Source organism: Balaenoptera ricei, chromosome X, assembly GCF_028023285.1.
Source record: "Balaenoptera ricei isolate mBalRic1 chromosome X, mBalRic1.hap2, whole genome shotgun sequence".
NCBI classification, from domain to species: Eukaryota; Metazoa; Chordata; class Mammalia; order Artiodactyla; family Balaenopteridae; genus Balaenoptera; species Balaenoptera ricei.
In genome coordinates this window covers 64,356,842-64,375,090 of record NC_082660.1, presented here as the reverse complement: position 1 = coordinate 64,375,090, position 18,249 = coordinate 64,356,842, and the positions used below count along the sequence as shown (strand labels likewise).

The following is an 18,249-nucleotide window of genomic DNA, read 5'->3' as shown; positions in this document are numbered from 1 at the left end:
TTTCCAGGCTTTCACCCCAGGCTCATGAAACCACCACAGACCTCAGCGTTCACCTCCTCTGAGATGAGAGCAGAGGCTTTCGAACTGATAAAGGACAGCAGTGTGAACTTCAGCTCCAGCAGTGCATTGGGAGTATGCCACAGCTGGAAAGTTCAGAGTCTGGTTGCATTTTTGACACCTGTCACTTTTTAACTTGGCAATACGAAAAAGTGAGAATAACCTACAGATGTGAGGAAACCATTCAGATGTTGAAAATCCCCAAAGATTTTCTCATATACACAACAGTTATTATATCATGATGATGTTGTATCATGATGATGATGATGATGACAACGATGATGACTACTCTTATGATAATTTATAATAACAGCCACCATTTGCTGAACACATACTATGTACCAGGCACATGGTAGGAAAATTACATACAATAACTCTGATCCTCAGGAACATTCCACCGGGTTGGAATCATCATCCCCAATTTACAGATGAAGAAGCTGAGGCTCAGAGAGGTTAGGGAACTTGGCTAAGGCCTCACAGTTAGTAAGTGGAGAAGCCAGAATTTGTATCCATATCTCTCTGGTCTGTGCTCTTTGGATGGCCTTCATTTAATGGGAGTCATGGTTTTGTGAAGATGGCACTTTTAGCGATGATTCCCCCTCTTTATCTATCTGCCTAAATTCGAGATACATAGTTATATTCCACTTATAATGGGAAACAATAACATAACGAATTTATTAGCCTGGGAGACCTGCTCTCCATATTCGGTTGCTGCCCTTGACAAAAGGTCCTTGGTTATCCTTAATTACTATATTGGCTTTTTCAGGACATCCAAAGTCCCTCCTCCCCCCCAGTCATTCCTGTTCCCTGTCACAGCAATACCACTTGGGTTGCAGAAATGGTGAGAGTGAGCAAGGGGAAGGGTTTGGGGGATCAGCTATGGTGGGGTCACCTTGGTCTCGCTGGGAATAGTTAGAGAATCCAATAATGGTCCGCCTCCGCCTCAGGGTGGACTTGGGGTTCACGGCTGTCTCTGTGTTAAACAACGAGTGTCGCAAACTTGCATGTTTATCAAACTGCTGCCCTGTAGCCAAAATAAAGACACTTGGGTGCATCCTGGTTTCTGTTTACAGTATGGTAGAAACTGGCCTGAGGTTGAGAGAAGGGATGATGGCAGTAGCGATGAGCATGAATAGCATCCAGGCAGGCGACCCTTCTTCCCCATCGCTCCCAACTTGGCCCCGGGCACCCGCAGCTCCAAAGCACGCATGCTGGCTTTCAGAGGTCCACCCGGGGTCACCTGTGAGTCTTAGGTGGCCGAGAGCCATGGTTTTCAACCCTGGCTACATATCGAAATAAACTGGGCAGCTTTTCAAACTCTAATAACTAGACCCCACCTCAGAACACTTAATACTCTGGGAATAGGGCCCAAGTAGAAGCATTTTCTCAAACTCCCCAGGTGATTGATTGTTCAGATGTACAGCCCGGGGTGAGAACCACTGGAGTGGAGAGACATGTTGAGACTAGATATTGCTTGATTGCAATCTTTTCTCAGAGAAAAGCCTTTATTCAGGCCGATGAAGACAGTGTCTCCAAGAAGCTGCGCCATCCCTCCCCACCATCCAGGAAGCAGTCTGATAGTCTGCCCTCCAGCCACCTGATCACATTTGATCAAAGTTCGCCCCTGCGTGGTGACTGAGATCTATTTTTCTCAAAGCACCCGCTCAGTCTTTGCTCCTATGGAATTGCTAGGACAGGGGCAGGGCGGGGGCAGTGGGGTGAGGTTTGCTGCTCCCCTGCACTGTCTCTCATTCAGCGGCTGGCTAACCAAACCCTCCCCTCTCAGCCCCATGGCCACATAGGTACCCCCCCTCCACAGAAGGTGGCTCTGTGGGCAAGACACAGGGCCAGCCTCATTGAGAGTAAGGTAGAAGTTCAAAAACAAAGCACCCACCATCACTTTGGGAGTTTCTCCTCTCAGCCCTCACACCTCTTAGTACACCTCCCTAGGCTCTGGGCTCTATTTCCTGTCTCTGATTTCCTGAGATGACACCAGTGGCACTGGATGACCCCATATCCAGGGAGTGTCACCGCCTGTGGCCAGAGCTGTCCTCATCATCTTCATCAACTTTTTCCAGCACACCACGGGCTGGCACTGGCTCACAGGGTGCCTCTGGTCCCCTTGGGTTAGGAGGTCTTGATTTCGTCAGGCCGTTGGCCCTATCTCCTTCTGAAATGGCTGACCCTCTTCCTCTCCCACTTACAGCCGGTGAAGTGTGGAGAATGAATTAATAATGGGCATGGTACAGGGTGCCACATGTCCCCAGAGACACAGCCAGCTGAGCTGCGTACATTATTTTCCCCATCTCAAGGTAGTACTGGATCCCTCTTTGGTCTCACACAAGTGGAAGAGGCCCACCTCACTAGGAGACTGAGTGATGACTCAAAGTGCCACAGGGCCCTTGGTCTGTACTCTGGGTCTGATCCTCCCGTTTATCGCCAGCACTCTGAACCCCACACTTCCCCTGCAACTCCTATCTGTGTGCTCCAAACCCGGTTTCTGGCACAAGAAGTCTTCTTTCCCCAAACCAAACATAACTCATACACTCTAAGTTTCCACAGATGCTCCAAAGAGCACATGAATTCATAAGGTTTTAGAGTTTTCTGTTAAGAGAGTTTCCTTTGCCATCAAATGGTCTCAGTTAGTGTGGTAGGGCCAGTAGAGAGTGAAGAAAGAGCATGCCTCCGTTCCCTGGCGAGAGCCACGACCTTGACAGTGCAGAGTGAGCCAGTAGCAAAGAAAGTCTCGCTCCCTCCCCCAGCACCCAGTGCATTTGGAGAGGATGATCTGTAGTTGGCATGGAGGGAAGCGAACAGAGGCGATGCTAAACAACTCTACCGGAGACATTGATGGGCACGATGTCAGAGTGCGTGGGACAAGGCTGAAGCCATCGCTTCTCCTCTAGGACGGGCAGAGGGAAGGGGCTATTCCAGGCAGCTTGCTTGTCGGCTGTGGTAGGCAGGTTCAGGGAGGCCTCAGGGGCCCTCACACCCTGCGTGGTAGTCTCATCCTCGCTCAGCTGCCGTTTTGTGGGCTGTTGGGAAAGAAGGTGATGGGAAGGGTGTGCTCCCGGCTGGAGACGAGCCGTGCCCACAGAATGGCTGTCTAGGCAGGGTGGTTGGAGGCTTCATCTGGGAGGCAGGAAAGTGTGGACAGGCTGCCAGGCCGGACGCCTGCCGTGCAGGTCCCATCTCGGCAGGGCCTCAGGATGGCTCTGCTGCTGAGCAGAGATGAGCAGCAGCTTCCAGTGGGTAAAGTAAGCAGTTCCAGGTCCCCCGTCAATGGGTGCGGGGCGAGCTCTGCATGCTGGCTCTCCCAGGTGGGGGAGGAGGCAACTCACCATCAGTACAAACTCCAGACGCCTGGCAGACTGGGGCCTTGGGCTGGGAGTGGGCTCAGGGGCCTCATCAGCAGAGCGGAAGGTCTGCCCCAGAAGTCTGGCCTCCGAGTACTGTTCCTCATATTCTTCTGAAAAACAGCACAGTGGATACACACTCTAGGGAGCCATGGCCAAGCGGTGGGCCAGGGAAGGACCATGAGCTGGGGGCTCCTGCTCTAGCTGCCAGGTCTGACTCTCATTGTTTCTTTAGGATAGTTCCCGGCGTCTGAGCCATTTGGGAATGGAAAAATGCCTACTTCCTATGAGGAGAAAAGAGAGTCAATGGATTTGAGTTGTGCTGGTTCGGGGACCAGGCCTTTGTCTCCATGGCCCCCACCTTAAGTGCTCAACTCAAGGAAGAGGCTCAGGATGCAGACGCCTTTTGCTACTCGCTGCTGCAAGATTCTCTCTTTGAAGCCCTGCAGCTCTTCAGGTTTTCTGCAACCCTACCAGGGACATGACCTGTGTGAAGCACAAAGAAATTTGCATTGGGAAGCCCAACGTGGAATGCTCCCTTGGATGCTGAGAACTCTTACCTGAGCCTCTGAGGGCTCGGTTCCCTGCACCTTAGTCCCACTGTGGGGGGGATATCAGGTCCAGGGGGGCTAAGGGGAAGGAGAGGGAAGGTGGAGGTAGTGGCGGAGGAGGAAGGAGAAGTTCGGGGGCATCGTTGGGGAATAAGAAGGATGCAGAAGATTTGAATGGGTTTCATTTAAGTGATGAGTTCAACGAGTGAAGGAAGTGAGACTAAAGAACAGTCAGGACTCTGCACATTTGAACAGAGATTTGAAGAATCATAGAAACTTGGGGTCAGGAGGGGCCTTGAGGGTTCTCTGGTCCAACATCCCATTCTGGGCTCCGGCTTCCTCAGCATCCCTTCCAGGTGTTTCTTCAGCCTCCACACACACCTGCCTGCAGAGAAGGGGAGAAGCCTTCCTCCCAAGGTGGCTCATTCCATCCAAGGACAGTTGGGGCTTTCAGGCATGTCAGGAAAGTTCTTCCTTATCTTGAGGTGAAATTGGCCTCCCCCTAGGTTTCCACCCACGTGTCCTCATTCTGCCCATGGTGGCAACACAGAGCACACTGACTCTTTCTTTCTGCATAGCAGCTCCTCTCTCATCTGAACACAACGCTCGTGGTGTCCCTTAGAATCTTGCTTCTCTAAGCTTGCCACTGCCCTGGCAGGGAGGTGGGGTCATGGCCGTTGTTCGGTTGGGTGGCCCCGCTGCAGTTTTCTATTCTCCGTAAAAGTTACCCTTTGTTGGTATGGATAAATGACAGCTAATAAGACCTCTTTTCACTTTTAATGTTCACTCAGCAAATGTCCTCTTGGGGATCCAGCCCTGTGCCAGGTGCTTCTGGAAACCGGAGAGTAGTGAGAGACGTGATCCTTTACATTCAGAAGCCCAGTCTGGTTAGGTGGACAAAATATACACCTGGGACTAGTAGATGAATGAGTAAATGAATGAACAAATGAAAGAAAAATCAGTTTGGAACTCTACAAGTCCTCTTGAGCTGGATGGTACAAAGGGCCTCGTGTGAGTGCTTAGGGAGGGAATGATGCAAAGTGCAGAACCAGTGTTAAAGGTCTTTTCGGATGCGGCAAGAACAGAACTTGGACGAAAGTGTAAGGATTGGAGTGGGGAAGAGGGAGTAAGGGCTTTTAGGCTTGGAAAAGAGGCCCGAATGGGACAGTGAGTGCCTGGAGGGTGTAAGGAGCTTGTGACTAGCACTGGGGTTTTATTTGTATTATTTTCTCGAGATCTAACTTACCTACAGTAAAGTGCACAAATCTTAAGTGTGCAGCTCAGTGAATTCTGACATATGCCTGCTCCTTGTAACCGCCATCCAGATATTTGTAGCACCCCAGTGGTCTCTCTCATAGCACTGAGTTTTAATCCTATTGCCACTTACACTGGATAAATCCCTCTGGTCAATGTGTATGTTCTTCACATTGTAAGGTCCTATCGGGGACCACAATTGTTTTTTTCTTTTACATTAATTTTAATATTGTGTCTAGATCAGCCTATGTTCCAAAGGACACAGACCGGGAGTTGATGTTGCATCTTATCTGGGTCTCTCCAGCTGCAAGATACCCTTGCTAATCAGTTTATGGACACCCTATTTTTAGTTCTCACAAAATCATGCCATGTGGGGTAGTGGAATCCCCATTTTAAAGATGACTGACTAATCTGAAGCTCAGAGAGGTTGGGTAATCTGCATAATGTCACACAGCTAGTTAGGTGTGGGATTCAAATTAGATTCTGGCTCTGTCTCGGTTTTCTCATTCTGCCTGGTGCGGGCAATCTGACTGCTCAGGCATTATGGCTGGGCTGTTTCTCTGGGTTGTGTGGACCCAGCTTTGTGTACAAGGTGCTCATCAGTATACTTCAGAGACACGGGGTTGGGAATTGGGGACGAGGTGAGCTCTGAGTGCTGTGTATTGGGCTTAATTTGGTGAGGCAGGAGCGACCCAGGAGATATGTGGACAAGGTTATTGCAAGAGCAGAGTGAGTGAAGCCCAGAGTGGGAGACCCTGCAGATGCCTCCTTTGTCTTTGGGCGCCGGGATTCCAAAGACTTGGGTGATGTGGCAAGAGAAGGCCTGAGGGCATGTGGGCCCACATTGCGGGAGTCTCTCATCCAGCGCTCTTTGTAAATGACTTGACCCATGGCCCTGCCTTGGCCTCTGTCCCTTTTCCCCCAGAGACTACTGAACTGAAAAAAACGAGGGAGGGGGGCCAGAGGGTGTAAACAGCCGTAGAATTAGGGCTTTTGGAGTCAGTAGTCTGGAAGGTGAAAGATGTAAAGTGTGTGTTTTGTTTCTCAGTAGGTTTTCTACTATTCTCTCTCTTTCTCTCGCGAGTCCCTGTCCTCTTTCTTCGTCGCCTCCCTCCAGACGCTATGCATCTGGCCCGTGGGCTCCGGCCGCAGCCCCCCTCCCTCTCAGTACCTTGCAACAGGCTCTGGAGATTGAGCTGCGCCTCGCGAAGCAGCTCCTCTACACTCGGGGGCCTGCCCGAGGAGAGGAACACGTTCACTGGCTGTCGCCATGACGACCTCGAGTGGGCAGTCGCTGTCGCATTTTCCCGACCCGAGTTAGCTGCAGCTAGGGAAGGAGAGAGGCAGTGAGAGGCGCCGCCGGCGAGGGTGGGGGGCCGGGGGCGGCGCGCGGCGGCCAGTGGGCGCCCGCGGTTCCCCAAGACCCGCCCCGGCCCGGGGTAGGGGGGGGGGGGTGGCGCGGGCCACGCTTAAAAGGCGGGGACGCGCCAGACGCAAGATTTTTCCTCGACAGATCGTGCCGCAGTCCGTTCTCTCCCTCGCCACCAGCCTCCGCCCGCCAGATCTTCGCCTCGCTGCCTCGCCGCCCGCCTCCTCCGCCCGGCGCCTCCCGGCTCCCGCCGCCGCCCGCCCTTTGCGCTCCCCGGGACGAGGTAACGCGCCCTGGGCCGAGCCGCCGGGCCCTCGCCCCGGTGGGTGTGGCTCGGCCTCCCGCGCGCCCCGCCGCCGCCCCCGGCTCCTCTAGCGGCCCCCAGCTCCCCATCCCACCCCCCGCCCGCAGCCCCAGGCCCCCAGGCTAGTCCTGATGTCCGAGGCGGCCGGGAATCTCAATAGCCTCCGCATGGCGAACGTGGCCCTGCGAGAAGAATTAAATGCCCTTCGCGGGGAGAATGCCAATCTGGGCCTTCAGCTCGGCAGAGCCCTGGCCGAGGTCAATTCCTTGCGGGGCAATGTCTCGAGCTACATGCGCTGGCCGGTGCCCGTGGTGCCCGTCCTTTCCGAGGAGAACTTTGAGTTCCCGCTCAGTGAGATCGACGCTGTTCCTGAGGGAGAACTGCCCTTCCTGTGCTGGCCTCCCCCGCGCGCCGAGCCCGAGTACGCCCCAGACGAACTGTTGATTAGCGTGATCCAGGATTGCGGCACCTCCGGCGGGCCCGTCGACCCACCCCCGCTGCCCAGCCCGCCCCCGCCGGCGCTGCCCCCGCCCTCGGCCAAGGAGCTGCCCCCGCAGCCTCCTCTGCCGCCGCTGGAGCGGCCCGAGATAGAACCCTTCTCGGGCGACCCAGTCTACCTGGCTGAATTCCTGATGCAGCTAGAGACTTTCATAGCCGACCATGAGGATCATTTCCCCGGGGGCGCTGAGCGGGTGTCCTTTCTGATCTCCTTTTTCGCTGGTGAAGCCAAGGACTGGGCCGTCTCAGTCACCCAGGAAGGAAGCCCCCTGCATGCCAACTTCCCGCGCTTCCTGGATGAAATCCGTAAGGAATTCTGTGGCCCCATCCCCCCAAGCGTGGCAAAAAAAGCCATCCGCAAGCTCAAGCAGGGAGACTGTACCCTGGGCAGCTATGCAGATGCTTTTCAGTTCCTGGCTCAATTCTTGTCTTGGGATGACTGCCGCCTTCAAAACCAATTCCTCAAAGGCCTGTCAGAATTCTTCCGCAAGGAGCTCTTATGGTCAACTGAAATGGCCGACCTGGATGAGCTGATTCTCGAGTGCGTGGAGATAGAAAGAAAAGTGCGTGTCCCCAAGCCAATCCCACTCCCTGGGGTTCGCAATATCTTCTTCCCTTTTGCAGCAGACCGTAATCTCGAAGGTGAAGAGGGAGAAGAGTGCCACAGTGGGGATGAAGATGAAGAGGCATGCAGGCGCAGGCTCCAGGACAAGGACCAGGGGAGGCGCGTGAGAGCTATTCAGCAAGAGACCAGGGGGGAGGAGGGGGAGAAGAGGGGGAAGAGGGAGGAAGAGATGAGGAAGAAGGAGCTGAAACAAAAAGGGGAGGAGGACGAGGAGGAGGAAGAAGAAGAGGAGGAGGAAGAAGAGGAGGAGGAAGCAGAGGAGGAAGAGGAGGAGGGGATGAGGAAGAAGAGGAAGAAGGAGGAGGAAGATCAGAATAAGGATGAGAAAGACGATGAACATGAGGGTGGCCGCCAGGAACCAGAGCAGGAGCTCGAGCAGGAGCCAGAACAGGAGCAAGAGACAGAGGATGAGACCCAAGATGATGACCTGGATGAGCTGATGGAGATAGAGCCCACCTACGCCAATGCTTCATCCCAGACTTCTGGCTACTATCATGAAAATTTCCTAGATGTGTCACCTCCCATCATACAGCCCAGCAGACGGAGGAACCAGAATCGAGTCCCACTTCTGGAGGGCCTTCCAGGTACCAATTCACCATTCTACAGTTCGCCGCCACTGATTCGCCGGGCAGGTCGTCTGGGGCAACGCCAAATACGACGCCGTCCCCCGGTGCTATTCCGCCTCACTCCAAGGCAGGGGGCCCACCGGGCTGCGCGGGGCCGCATTCGCGTGTGAGAGCTGGGGCGAGCTGCCCCGCCCCCACCAGAACACACCCTTCCACTGCGTCCCCTGCCCCTGCTTTTGCTGCCACACCTGCCCCATTGACCGACCAGTACTTAAGGGAGTTCCAAACCTGCAGAACCCGAAGAAGACCTGGAGAACTCCAGACCATCCTGCGACCGTGACCGGGGAGTGACACCCGGGAAAGGAGGGCTCAGCAATAGCTGCCCTCTCGGTGTGCACTCTGCTCAGTCCTGCTGCGAGCTAGAGAGCAGGTGTCTGGGCCTGTTCCTGTAAATGAACTGGTCACCCTCTTGTATTTCCCCTCCAGTTGTTCCCAGCCCTCACCTCTCCTGCGTCTATTCACACTGTGTTCTATGGTTTAATCCTCTGACTAGCTAACCAGGACTTCACCCAATGCCTCACTGCTCTGCCCCAGTGAGTGAAAGGACAGGCTCCACTGAACTCTTAAAGCCACTGAGGCCACTTACTAGGTATAATCAGTGGAGAGCAAATGCTATCAAGAAACGTGCCTGGAAGCCTACACTTGCTTCAGGTCACCCCTCCAGCAGGAGGGCCCCGAAGAACCCCCTCCATCTAGCCCAGTGAGAGTATGCAAAACCACGTGTCCAATGGACCACCCAGCTGAGACCTGACCTTGACTGACTGAGCAAGCTGGTTCCACCTTCCCACAGACTACAGGCTCAGGGCCTCAGGGCTCTCCAGATCTGGGATCCTCTCCTCTTACTACATTACCCTCCTGGGCATCCCCAGTGGACAGAGCCCAATGTTCCATGCCCTACCCTTTTCCTTGACGTTGCCTAGAGGGTAGGCAGTTGGGTGGGGGAGCAGGAGGAGGAGAAAGCAGCAGCAACAACTCAGTTTGACCTTGTAAGGACTGACTCTTTCCTTAGGGACGGTGGTCTCCTCCCCTGGCCAGGCCTTGGACTGCAGTCTCCAGCCAAAGGTCTTGGCAGAAGATTTGCCATCCTTGGGGTTCCAGAGGTGACCTAATTGGCCTTTCCTTCCCAGACTGCCAGAGAGAGAGGCCCAAGGCCTGCTCTTCAACTCCAACTTAAAGGACTCCTTATTTCTGAGAGTAGAGAGGAAGGTCCTCTCTACAGAGACTTCACCCACTGCAGCCTTGCAGTCGGGATGACCTTGTGTCTCTCACATTCGGGGCAAGCCATGGCGTGGCGCTGGGCATCGAGTAGGCGGTGAGGCCTAAGCGGTTGACTGCCTCCCAGTAACTCCTGGGGCTTCTGGGTCCTAACCTAGGGGCCCTCATAGAGACCTGCTGCTTGCCTTGGGTCCAGAAAACACTGCTTCTGCAGTGAAACATACACACTATGTCACTCTGGCCACAGAATGCCAGTCAGATCCACTGCTGGCCTGAACTGCCCTCCACACTGGGCTTCCTGCACAGGGCCTGGCAGCCGGGCAAGTGCAGCCAAAGTGTCTGTGGCCAAAGGGAGGAAAACATAGTAAATTAAGCCTCTGTTCCTCACCGGAGTCTGATAGATAACCTCAGCCCAGCCTTAGGATTTTGAGCCCAGAGGCAAGAGGAAGGAGCCGGAGGAAGAGGAGTCATGGAGAAGCCCAGTCCTCCGGCTGGTGTCTGGTGAGGTCTCTCTGTTCATCAGTGGGAGGTAAGAAGCCCTTTTGTTGCTCACACATTTCTCAGCCTGGGGATCGCTGGAGCCAAGGTCCTGTAACCTGTTGCTATCTTTTAAAAAGGCTACCCCCCTCCTCCAAAGAGAAAAGTAATACATAATCATTAGAGAAAAATCGGCAAATAGAGAAAACGCTAAGGACCCAAAAGCCCCAAACATTCAGAATCCCACCACACAGACGCAAGCACTGTTAACACTTTCTAGTGTGTTCTCACTGCGTCTTTTCAAAGCCAAGATCATCCTGCGAGCTCTCGATCAGCAGGATTTAAAATGGCTGCCACCTATGCAGTCACACAGACTGAATCATTTATTCAAGCATTCTCCTAATGTGTTGGACATGTCAATTGCCTGGTTCCCCCCATCCCCACCAGGGCAGGAGTAAATAACCCTATAAAGAAAAGTTTGTCTGTTTTTCAGCTATTTCCTCAGGAGAGAGTTCCAGAAGGGGAACCGCTGTTCTTCAAGGCCGTGGACCCTGTTTGCTGATGGTCGACACGCTAGCCCTGCTGCCCACATGCCTGCCAGAGAAGTGCAAAGGACAGGTGCCTTGCACCCCCATCTCCAGGGAGCCCTCAGCACAGGCCCTGCCTGTTCCCATGGTGCTTCTCATCCTGAGCCCGTGTAGCCTCAGCCGGGGAAAGAGCAGATGAGCAGTGAGCTGGTTTCTGGCCCTCTGGTGGCAAGGGGGCTTGGGCTCCCTTTGACCCACTTCCCCCCTTTTCCCAGATCTTCAATATTGTGATGTAACAGCCACAAGGGCTGTAAGAGGAACTATGGGCTTTGGGCGCTTTCTTGGGTTGAAAGAGGGGTGGGTGGGGATGGGGGGATGCATGCAGGGGTATGAAGGCAGCCCACGGATTCCCAGAGACCCGGGAAGAAATCGATTGAAACCAATGTGTTATTGTATATTGTTGCATTACTGTGTTGTGAAGATGAGAAATTGTTCTGTATGCTAAAGCTTTCTCCTCAATAAAAAAGATATAGGGTGTGTAAAGACTGTGTCTCTCTGGGTTACTGAGCAAGCACAGAAGCCCACCTAGGAGGCATTAGGTACTTACCAGGCACTTCGCCTGGATCAACCCTAGCCTGAAGCCTTGAAGTCCTTCAATGAGGAAACTAAGGGACCTAGCCTACCGAGTTTGTGGATGGCAGAAGTTGTCAGGAGGGAAGTGGAGGCACTAGGTATCTTGAAAAACAGCATTAATTCTCCACTAATATAAAGATATAAAGGTATGAGTGGTCTAGCCCTACCCTACCATCCTATAACAGTGCAGCCCCCCTGGCCCCCAAACACCCCCCCCCCACACACACACACCCACACACAGGACTTTGGAGGGAGGGAGGGGGCCCACGTTGGGGAAGGGGGAGGGCCCTTCCACTTCTTGGCACTAGATGGTGCTATGGGACACCAGTGAGAAAGCTGGTGAAGATTTTTAAATACATCCCTAGAGCAGTCCATGCAGACACCCTCCAGCAAGATTTCACTGCTCCTCACAGATTGTGGGGGCAGAAGAAACTGAATCCCATTCTGGGATTTGCTCAAGTTTCCCAGCCATGAGTTGAAATTTCTTCCCCTGGGACAGTGGGTGAGAACGTTTATGGAGCCCCCTACCAGGTATCAGTGCCGTTCCAGGCACTACACATCCGTTATCTCATTTCATCTCACCCCCATCTTACAGATGAGGAAACTGAGGCCTAGAGAGAAGTCACTGGCCCAAAGTTTACAGCTGCTAAGTGGCTCTATCACAGCACCGCAGCTGCCCATTCGTCAGCTCCAGGGATGCTTCGCCCCTCTCTGCCTCCCCTCCAGTGGCCCTCCTGTTTCCCGGGTCTGCCCTGTCCTGCCCACCTGTCCTCTTGCCCTGCCACCGTACAGGCGTGCGGTGAGAAACAAAGCCAGGCATCAGAGTTGCACTTGCTTTGCCTCTTTATGGGGGAGGAAGGAAGGGAGGGAGGGAGGAAACCAGCTTGTTTCTGACTGTGTGCCAGACACTTTCACCACATTTCATTCCCATACTCAGTGAGGCAGGTAATGGTGTCTTCTTTTAGAGCTGAGGGACCTGAATTTCAGAGATACTAGGTTGCATGGGGGACTTGGGTTTTTGTGACTCCCAGACCTGTACTCTCTCAACTCTGATACCCCATGCCCTTTCCCAGGAAAGCCCCCTGACGAGCTCAAGCCTCAACCTGACTGGATTCTGGGTCTTTGCCAAAGCAACCAGGTATGCATCAGGTGCCCTCTCTCTGGAGGCTCCAGAACCAGTCAGTTCTGCCCTGCAGGGAAGGGCCCGCAGAGCAAGCCAGGCCAGTGGCAGCGCTGAGTTTACGGCGATGAGTATGCATGGGTGTGTGGCTGATTGCCCCTTCTGGGGAGGGACAGGGCTGTGGGGCCGTGAGCAGCATCAGTGAGCACTAGGGTTCCCCTTTCTGCTTCAGGGGGTCAGATAAAGTCTCCAGCACCCCCTGGAGTCTCCCACGCCATTGCAGGTAGGGATAGCTGATCCCAGATTGCATGTGCAATGGCCCATCAGAGCAGGCGGGGGAAAGTAGGAGCAAGGTCAGCCTTGCCCACCCCTGCAGTGGGGAGCCCTACGAGTATAGGGAAAAAAGCCCTGGATTCCAGTCCAGCCCCACCACTGACTGGATGTGGGACCCTATGTGAGTCCCATTCCTGCTCAGGACACAGTTTCCTCATCCACCTAGTCCCTGGGGCCCAGCACATGGCTGGATACACAGTAGGATTGCAACCCCAGTTTGGTACATAAACTAAGAAGTGAGTGAATAAATGGGCCGCTGGATGGAGACCTAGAGGTAGCTTGCCGAGGGCATCTGCAGATGGCATGAAGCTTAGAAGACTAGAGGATCCCCTCCAAAATGGAATCAGGAGCACCCCCGCAATCTCTCTAACTTGGAAGGATGTGCTGAAATGACCTTTACTAGGTGCACTTGTGAGATCTTGCAGTTAAGTTCCGAAAACCATCTGCAGAAGCCTGAGTGGGGAAGATGTGGATGAGAAGAAACTTGTGAAAAAAAATCTGAAAACCTGAGTTGATGGGGGCTCAGGATGAATCAGCAGACTACCGTGGCTGCCAGAAATGCTAATACCTTCTGGGGCTGCTGCAACAGAGTGAGTGCGAGACCCAGGAGATGGGCAGGGCCCACCTGGGATCCTGGCTGCCCAATGGAAGGTGACCAGATTGCACGTCACAGAAGCCCTTTTGCATGCCCAAAATAAGAAACTAGAGCAAAAGCCAGGAAGAAGGAAAGAAGGAAAGAGTGGGGGCAGTAGAAGGGTGACAAGGATGGCAAGAGTCATAAAAACTCTGTTCCCAAGGTATGGAGGAAGGCAGAGAAAAACTTGCTGCCTGTGAAGCAGGCCTCACTGTTCCTCTCATTCATTTTGTGAGGAAATTGGCAGCTCAAGGTCACTTGCTCCATTTGCAGAGTGTGACTGTGAACTCCAGCGGTTAGACCTCCATAACTCTTAACCTCCACCCTCCACTCACAACCCACGCTGGTAGAATCAGAATGTCCAGGAATTTCTATTTCTAAAAAGCTCCCTAGGCAATTCTAATGACCAGCTCAGCCCAGTGCAGAAAAGAGCATTGGAGGCCAACTAGCCCGGGTGATATTCAGCAGCCAGTTTGGTCCTGAGACTTCCCATAGAGCTCTCTGGAGCAGGAACCAGCCTGGAGATCCTGCACTAGCACATAGTAAGTGATCAAGAAATATTTGTGGGGGCTTCCCTGGTGGCGCAGTGGTTGAGAGTCTGCCTGCCAATGCAGGGGACACGGGTTCGAGCCCTGGTCTGGGAGGATCCCACATGCCGCGGAGCAACTAGGCCCGTGAGCCACAATTACTGAGCCTGCGCGTCTGGAGCCTGTGCTCCGCAACAAGAGAGGCCGCGATAATGAAAGGCCCGCGCACCGCGATGAAGAGCGGCCCCCACTTGCCGCAACTAGAGAAAGCCCATGCACAGAAAGGAAGACCCAACACAGCCATAAATAAAGAAATAAATAAAAATTAAAAAAAAAAAAAGGAAATATTTGTGCAATGATCCCGCAGCAGGTACCATGGTCTGGTGTGAGCCCGCCCCTCCAGGACACCTGCTCAGATTGCACCTCCTGAGAGAGGTGTGCCATAGGATCAGTGCAGAAATCTGACTTTAAGAAACCAGGTCCTAAGCCTTAACCCTTGACCGCCAGAACTGACTCCCCTGGGGCCTTGGCCCCTCCCAGGGGATGAGGACAGGCATTAACAAGGCAAGAGATTACCACCAAATGGGGATGGGGGCTCTACCTCCGGCTAGCACTTCCTGTATCCTGCCCAGACTAGGGAAAGCTCTGCAGACCACTTCTCCCCAGGGACTCCACAGACACAGATACACAAAGCCCAGGGTTCTCGGTTGCCCTGGTAACAGCGGGACCTACTTGGAAGAAAACAGTCTCTGAAAGGCTTAGGAGGGTGGATATTTCCTTTGACAGAGGGCAGGCTCTGACCTGTTCTTCATGGCCCCTGTGCCCTTCCTGCCTGCCACACAGAGGGGTACAGCTGGGGCCCCTCACCTCAGCTACTCTCCCAGGAGGGCAGGGCCAGAAAGTAGGGCCCTGGCTTTTTATTCTGCTCTTTCTGTGTACTGTTAATACGAGAAAGAGGCTAAAATGGAAGGTGTTAGCCTGTGAATTCACGGCGACTGTCCTCCGGCCCAAGGAAGCCTTTCCGTCCACAACCAAACTTGAGGAGGGCAAGTGCCCCCAGCAATTGCGGGTTTGGTCCTACCTCCTCCTCACCACTTAGTGCAGACACGTGAGCCAGAGGGAGTGTCACAAGTTCCAGACTCCTCCCCACCCAGTTTAGCAACCCCCCATCTCTCCCCTGGACTGCTGAAGTAGCCTCCCTGCTGGTCTAACCAGCCTCCAGTCTCTACCCCTTCTAATCAGTCCACCTTCCACAGGCCTGCTTGTGGTGTGGGTGGGCATGGTCCTTTGAACACACAAATCTGCTCCTGTTGCTCCTGTACAAAAACCCTTCAATGGCTCTCCTTCCTCTATTGGAAGACTTGTGGACTTGGTTCTGGCCTTCCTCACTATCTGGTTATAAATAAACTACCTATGCCGTCTCCTCTGCCCATGCCAACCTCTTCCCTCTTCCATTCAGTCCAAATCCCAGACATCCTGAATTACTTTCTTCTTTCCTTACATCCCGGGCCCTTTTATGCCTCTGGCCCTTTGTGCACTCTATTCCCTCTGCCTTAAAAATTCATAAGCACTCCTGGCCCCACTCCAACTGGCAATCTCCTCCGCTCCAAGACCACTTCCTCCACGATGCTGCCTTCACTCCCCAGACAAGCTCCTGCCTTTCTGAGTCCCCAATCACTCCCCTGCCCCTGACCCCAATGCTCCATAAGGCTCGAGCAGAGGCTGGTTCATGACCCCAAATGAGCTTGGTGCTCATTTGTCCCCTTTGCACATGGGGGCTGCACTGGCAGTAGCCTTTGGGAGGAGGACTGGTTTCCTGAGATCTGGCTGAGGGCTGACGGTATGCAAGTGGAACTGGGAGCACCACCCCACCCGCCATCAAGTTGGAGGTGTGGACAGTAGGAATAAGTTGGGAAGAGAGAGCAGGAGGGTGCAGAGCTTGTTGTTCATTCCCAACTAAGCCCCCTGTTGATGGTCCCTGTCTCTATGGGGGGCCATCACTCCCAATCTGTGACGTGGTGGAGAGTGACATCCGCTGGGCTTTGAGAGTCCCACAGACCTGGCTTTGAAATCTGGCTCTGCCATTTCCTTGTGTGTACCCTTGGGTCAGTCATTTCACCTCTCTAAGCCCCAGTTTCCTTTTTCTAAAAATGGAGGTAATAATAGCAGATATTAGTGAGATAATTGATATGAAATGACAACAACAATAAAAATAGCTAATACTTACAAGCACTTACTATTGGTTGGGCACTAAGCGCTTTACACTGATTAACTCATTGAATCATCACTACAACCCTATAAAAGTAGGTAGTGTTATTATTCCCCATTTTGCAGGTTAAGAAACAGCAGGGAAATTTTAACTTGCCCAATGTCACAGCACTAGCATGCTAGTGCTTTCGAGCCCTCCAGTAATACAGGGAATGCTCTGTGGAGCAGAAATGAGGCCAGTGGAGCAGGAGAGTGCCAAGATCCAGGGCTGGGGTCTCAATCACTTTTAGATCATGGGTCCCTCTAGCAGTTTGGTGAAACCTCTGGACTCCTTCTCAGAATAATGTTTTCAGATGCATAAAATATAATGCATAGAATTAAAAAGGAAATGAATCATATTGAAATAGTTATAAAATACTTTTAAGAAATTATGATCTAGTTATGTTACTACTTTAATAATGCATTAAGTTACAAGATTGAGTGGCAAGTCTATAGATTAGAAGTTTGGAAGTGATGATGAGCATAAGTAACTTTCTTGAGATACAATAACTGTAATCTGATATGAAAATATTTGTGATTTCTATTGGGGATAAAGTCACAGATACTGTTAATACTACTATGGCTGGCTGCCTACATTCCTAATTCGAGGAAATGCTAAATTTCTGTTAGAGGTAGTGGAAAAGGATCAAAAAATTTTCCCATCCGAGTTCACAGACCCCCTAAATTCTTTCCACCCCTTGGAGGTCCATAGAGCTCAAGTTGAGAAGCCCTGCCCTCGGGTGTCAGAAAAAAGACAATAGCTGAACTGTAAGCTCCCAGGAGAAGCTGGGGGCTGGCAGAAAGACAAGTGTGTGGTTTCTCTTTCAAGAACTGTTTACAGAAATCATGAAGTCTGGCAGCTCCCTCTTCCTCTCGGTCCTGAGTCAGCAGCCCAGGGTGGGGCTGAGGCTGTCACACTTGGTTTGAGTTTCAAGCTCACCACACACTCCTCCCTAAGAGTTGATTTGTTGCCACTTCCTTACCAGTGAAATCTTGGTGGGTTTTGCTCCATTTTAAAATTTGGACTTGCTTGCACACACAGATTTCCCATTAGTCTGGAAATAATCTTTAAGCAAACATTTTATTGGCTCGAAGACATTTTCTGAGCTAATGGATGCTTCTGCCCTAGCACCCCAGCCAGGCTTAAGTCTTGCAGAGAGAAGGGGAAAGATCACCAACTGTGCCATGCACCCCAGAACACCAGTCAAAATCGGCAATTTCCCAGAATACCAAATGCTTTTTCCTGACTTCCTGACTTTGCCACCTGTCAGCTGAATCCCTGCCAAGCAGGGCAGCACAGTCTGGGCGCCATGGCCAAGGAGACAAATGGTCAGAACAGCAGTAGACCTCTGCTCTTCTAACTTGCTTCTGCTCCCATTCAAGACCCAAAGAGCACTCTTCATCAAGACCAGGCCCCAGGCCTACTCACAATGCCTTGCTTGGGGGTCCCAGCTGGCCAGGGTCCGCTGCCTTCTGCTCTTCCCCAGGCCCCCATATTTACTCAGAAATGAGCAATACTTGGCTGATGGCTAATGTGCTAAAAGGGCTGCAGCTTAATTTTCAAAGTGAGAGGATGAGATTGTGATAGCTTTATGAGCTATAGCCAGGGGCTAATAAAGAGTCTGGTTCGCAATGAATCTGCCTCAGTTAGTCGAGGGAACAGAATAGTATGCTTTGGGGGTTCAGATTGAGAGCTCCACATGCTGGAGTGTGAATAAGACCTATTTTCTTGACTATAAAATAAATATATGTATGTTCTTAGGTTGGCCAATGCTCCCAAACATAGGCAGAAGGAGACTGAGGACCAAATGAGAATTCAAAAGAACTTTGATTAGCTAGATTGACCAAGAATAAAAGAGAGAAGACCCCAATTACTTAAATCAGAAATTTAAAAGG

The 18,249-nt window shown here is 52.5% G+C and overlaps 2 protein-coding genes across 5 annotated transcripts in view; one reads left to right on the top strand and one right to left on the bottom strand.

Moving 5' to 3' along the window:
• Positions 1-18,249, bottom strand: part of NHSL2 (NHS like 2) — a 270,748-nt gene that overhangs the window by 14,818 nt on the left and 237,681 nt on the right. The window contains exons 1-4 of one of the 2 annotated variants that reach the window (XM_059911921.1): positions 6,390-6,852; positions 3,399-3,526; positions 2,897-3,092; positions 950-1,081 (exon numbers count right to left, since the gene is read on the bottom strand). The exons of the other annotated variant lie outside the window; for it this stretch is intronic. Of the exons in view, the coding sequence (XP_059767904.1) occupies positions 950-1,081; positions 2,897-3,092; positions 3,399-3,401 (331 nt within the window). The 5' untranslated portion in view covers positions 3,402-3,526; positions 6,390-6,852. Of the gene's footprint in view, positions 1-949; positions 1,082-2,896; positions 3,093-3,398; positions 3,527-6,389; positions 6,853-18,249 lie in introns of those variants that run through there. 2 annotated transcript variants of the gene reach the window in all.
• On the top strand, positions 6,573-11,216 carry RTL5 (retrotransposon Gag like 5). 3 transcript variants are annotated; one of them, XM_059911924.1, is made up of 3 exons: positions 6,573-6,586; positions 6,732-6,870; positions 6,999-11,216. In XM_059911924.1, exon 3 carries the CDS (start codon positions 7,023-7,025, stop codon positions 8,748-8,750), a length of 1,728 nt encoding a protein of 575 aa, XP_059767907.1. In that variant the 5' UTR covers positions 6,573-6,586; positions 6,732-6,870; positions 6,999-7,022; the 3' UTR covers positions 8,751-11,216. The 3 variants fall into 3 exon arrangements, 1 of the variants encoding a protein (XP_059767907.1); XR_009500378.1 differs by lacking the exon at positions 6,573-6,586 and having other exon boundaries at positions 6,620-10,356; positions 10,826-11,216; XR_009500377.1 differs by lacking the exon at positions 6,573-6,586 and having other exon boundaries at positions 6,620-10,384; positions 10,826-11,216.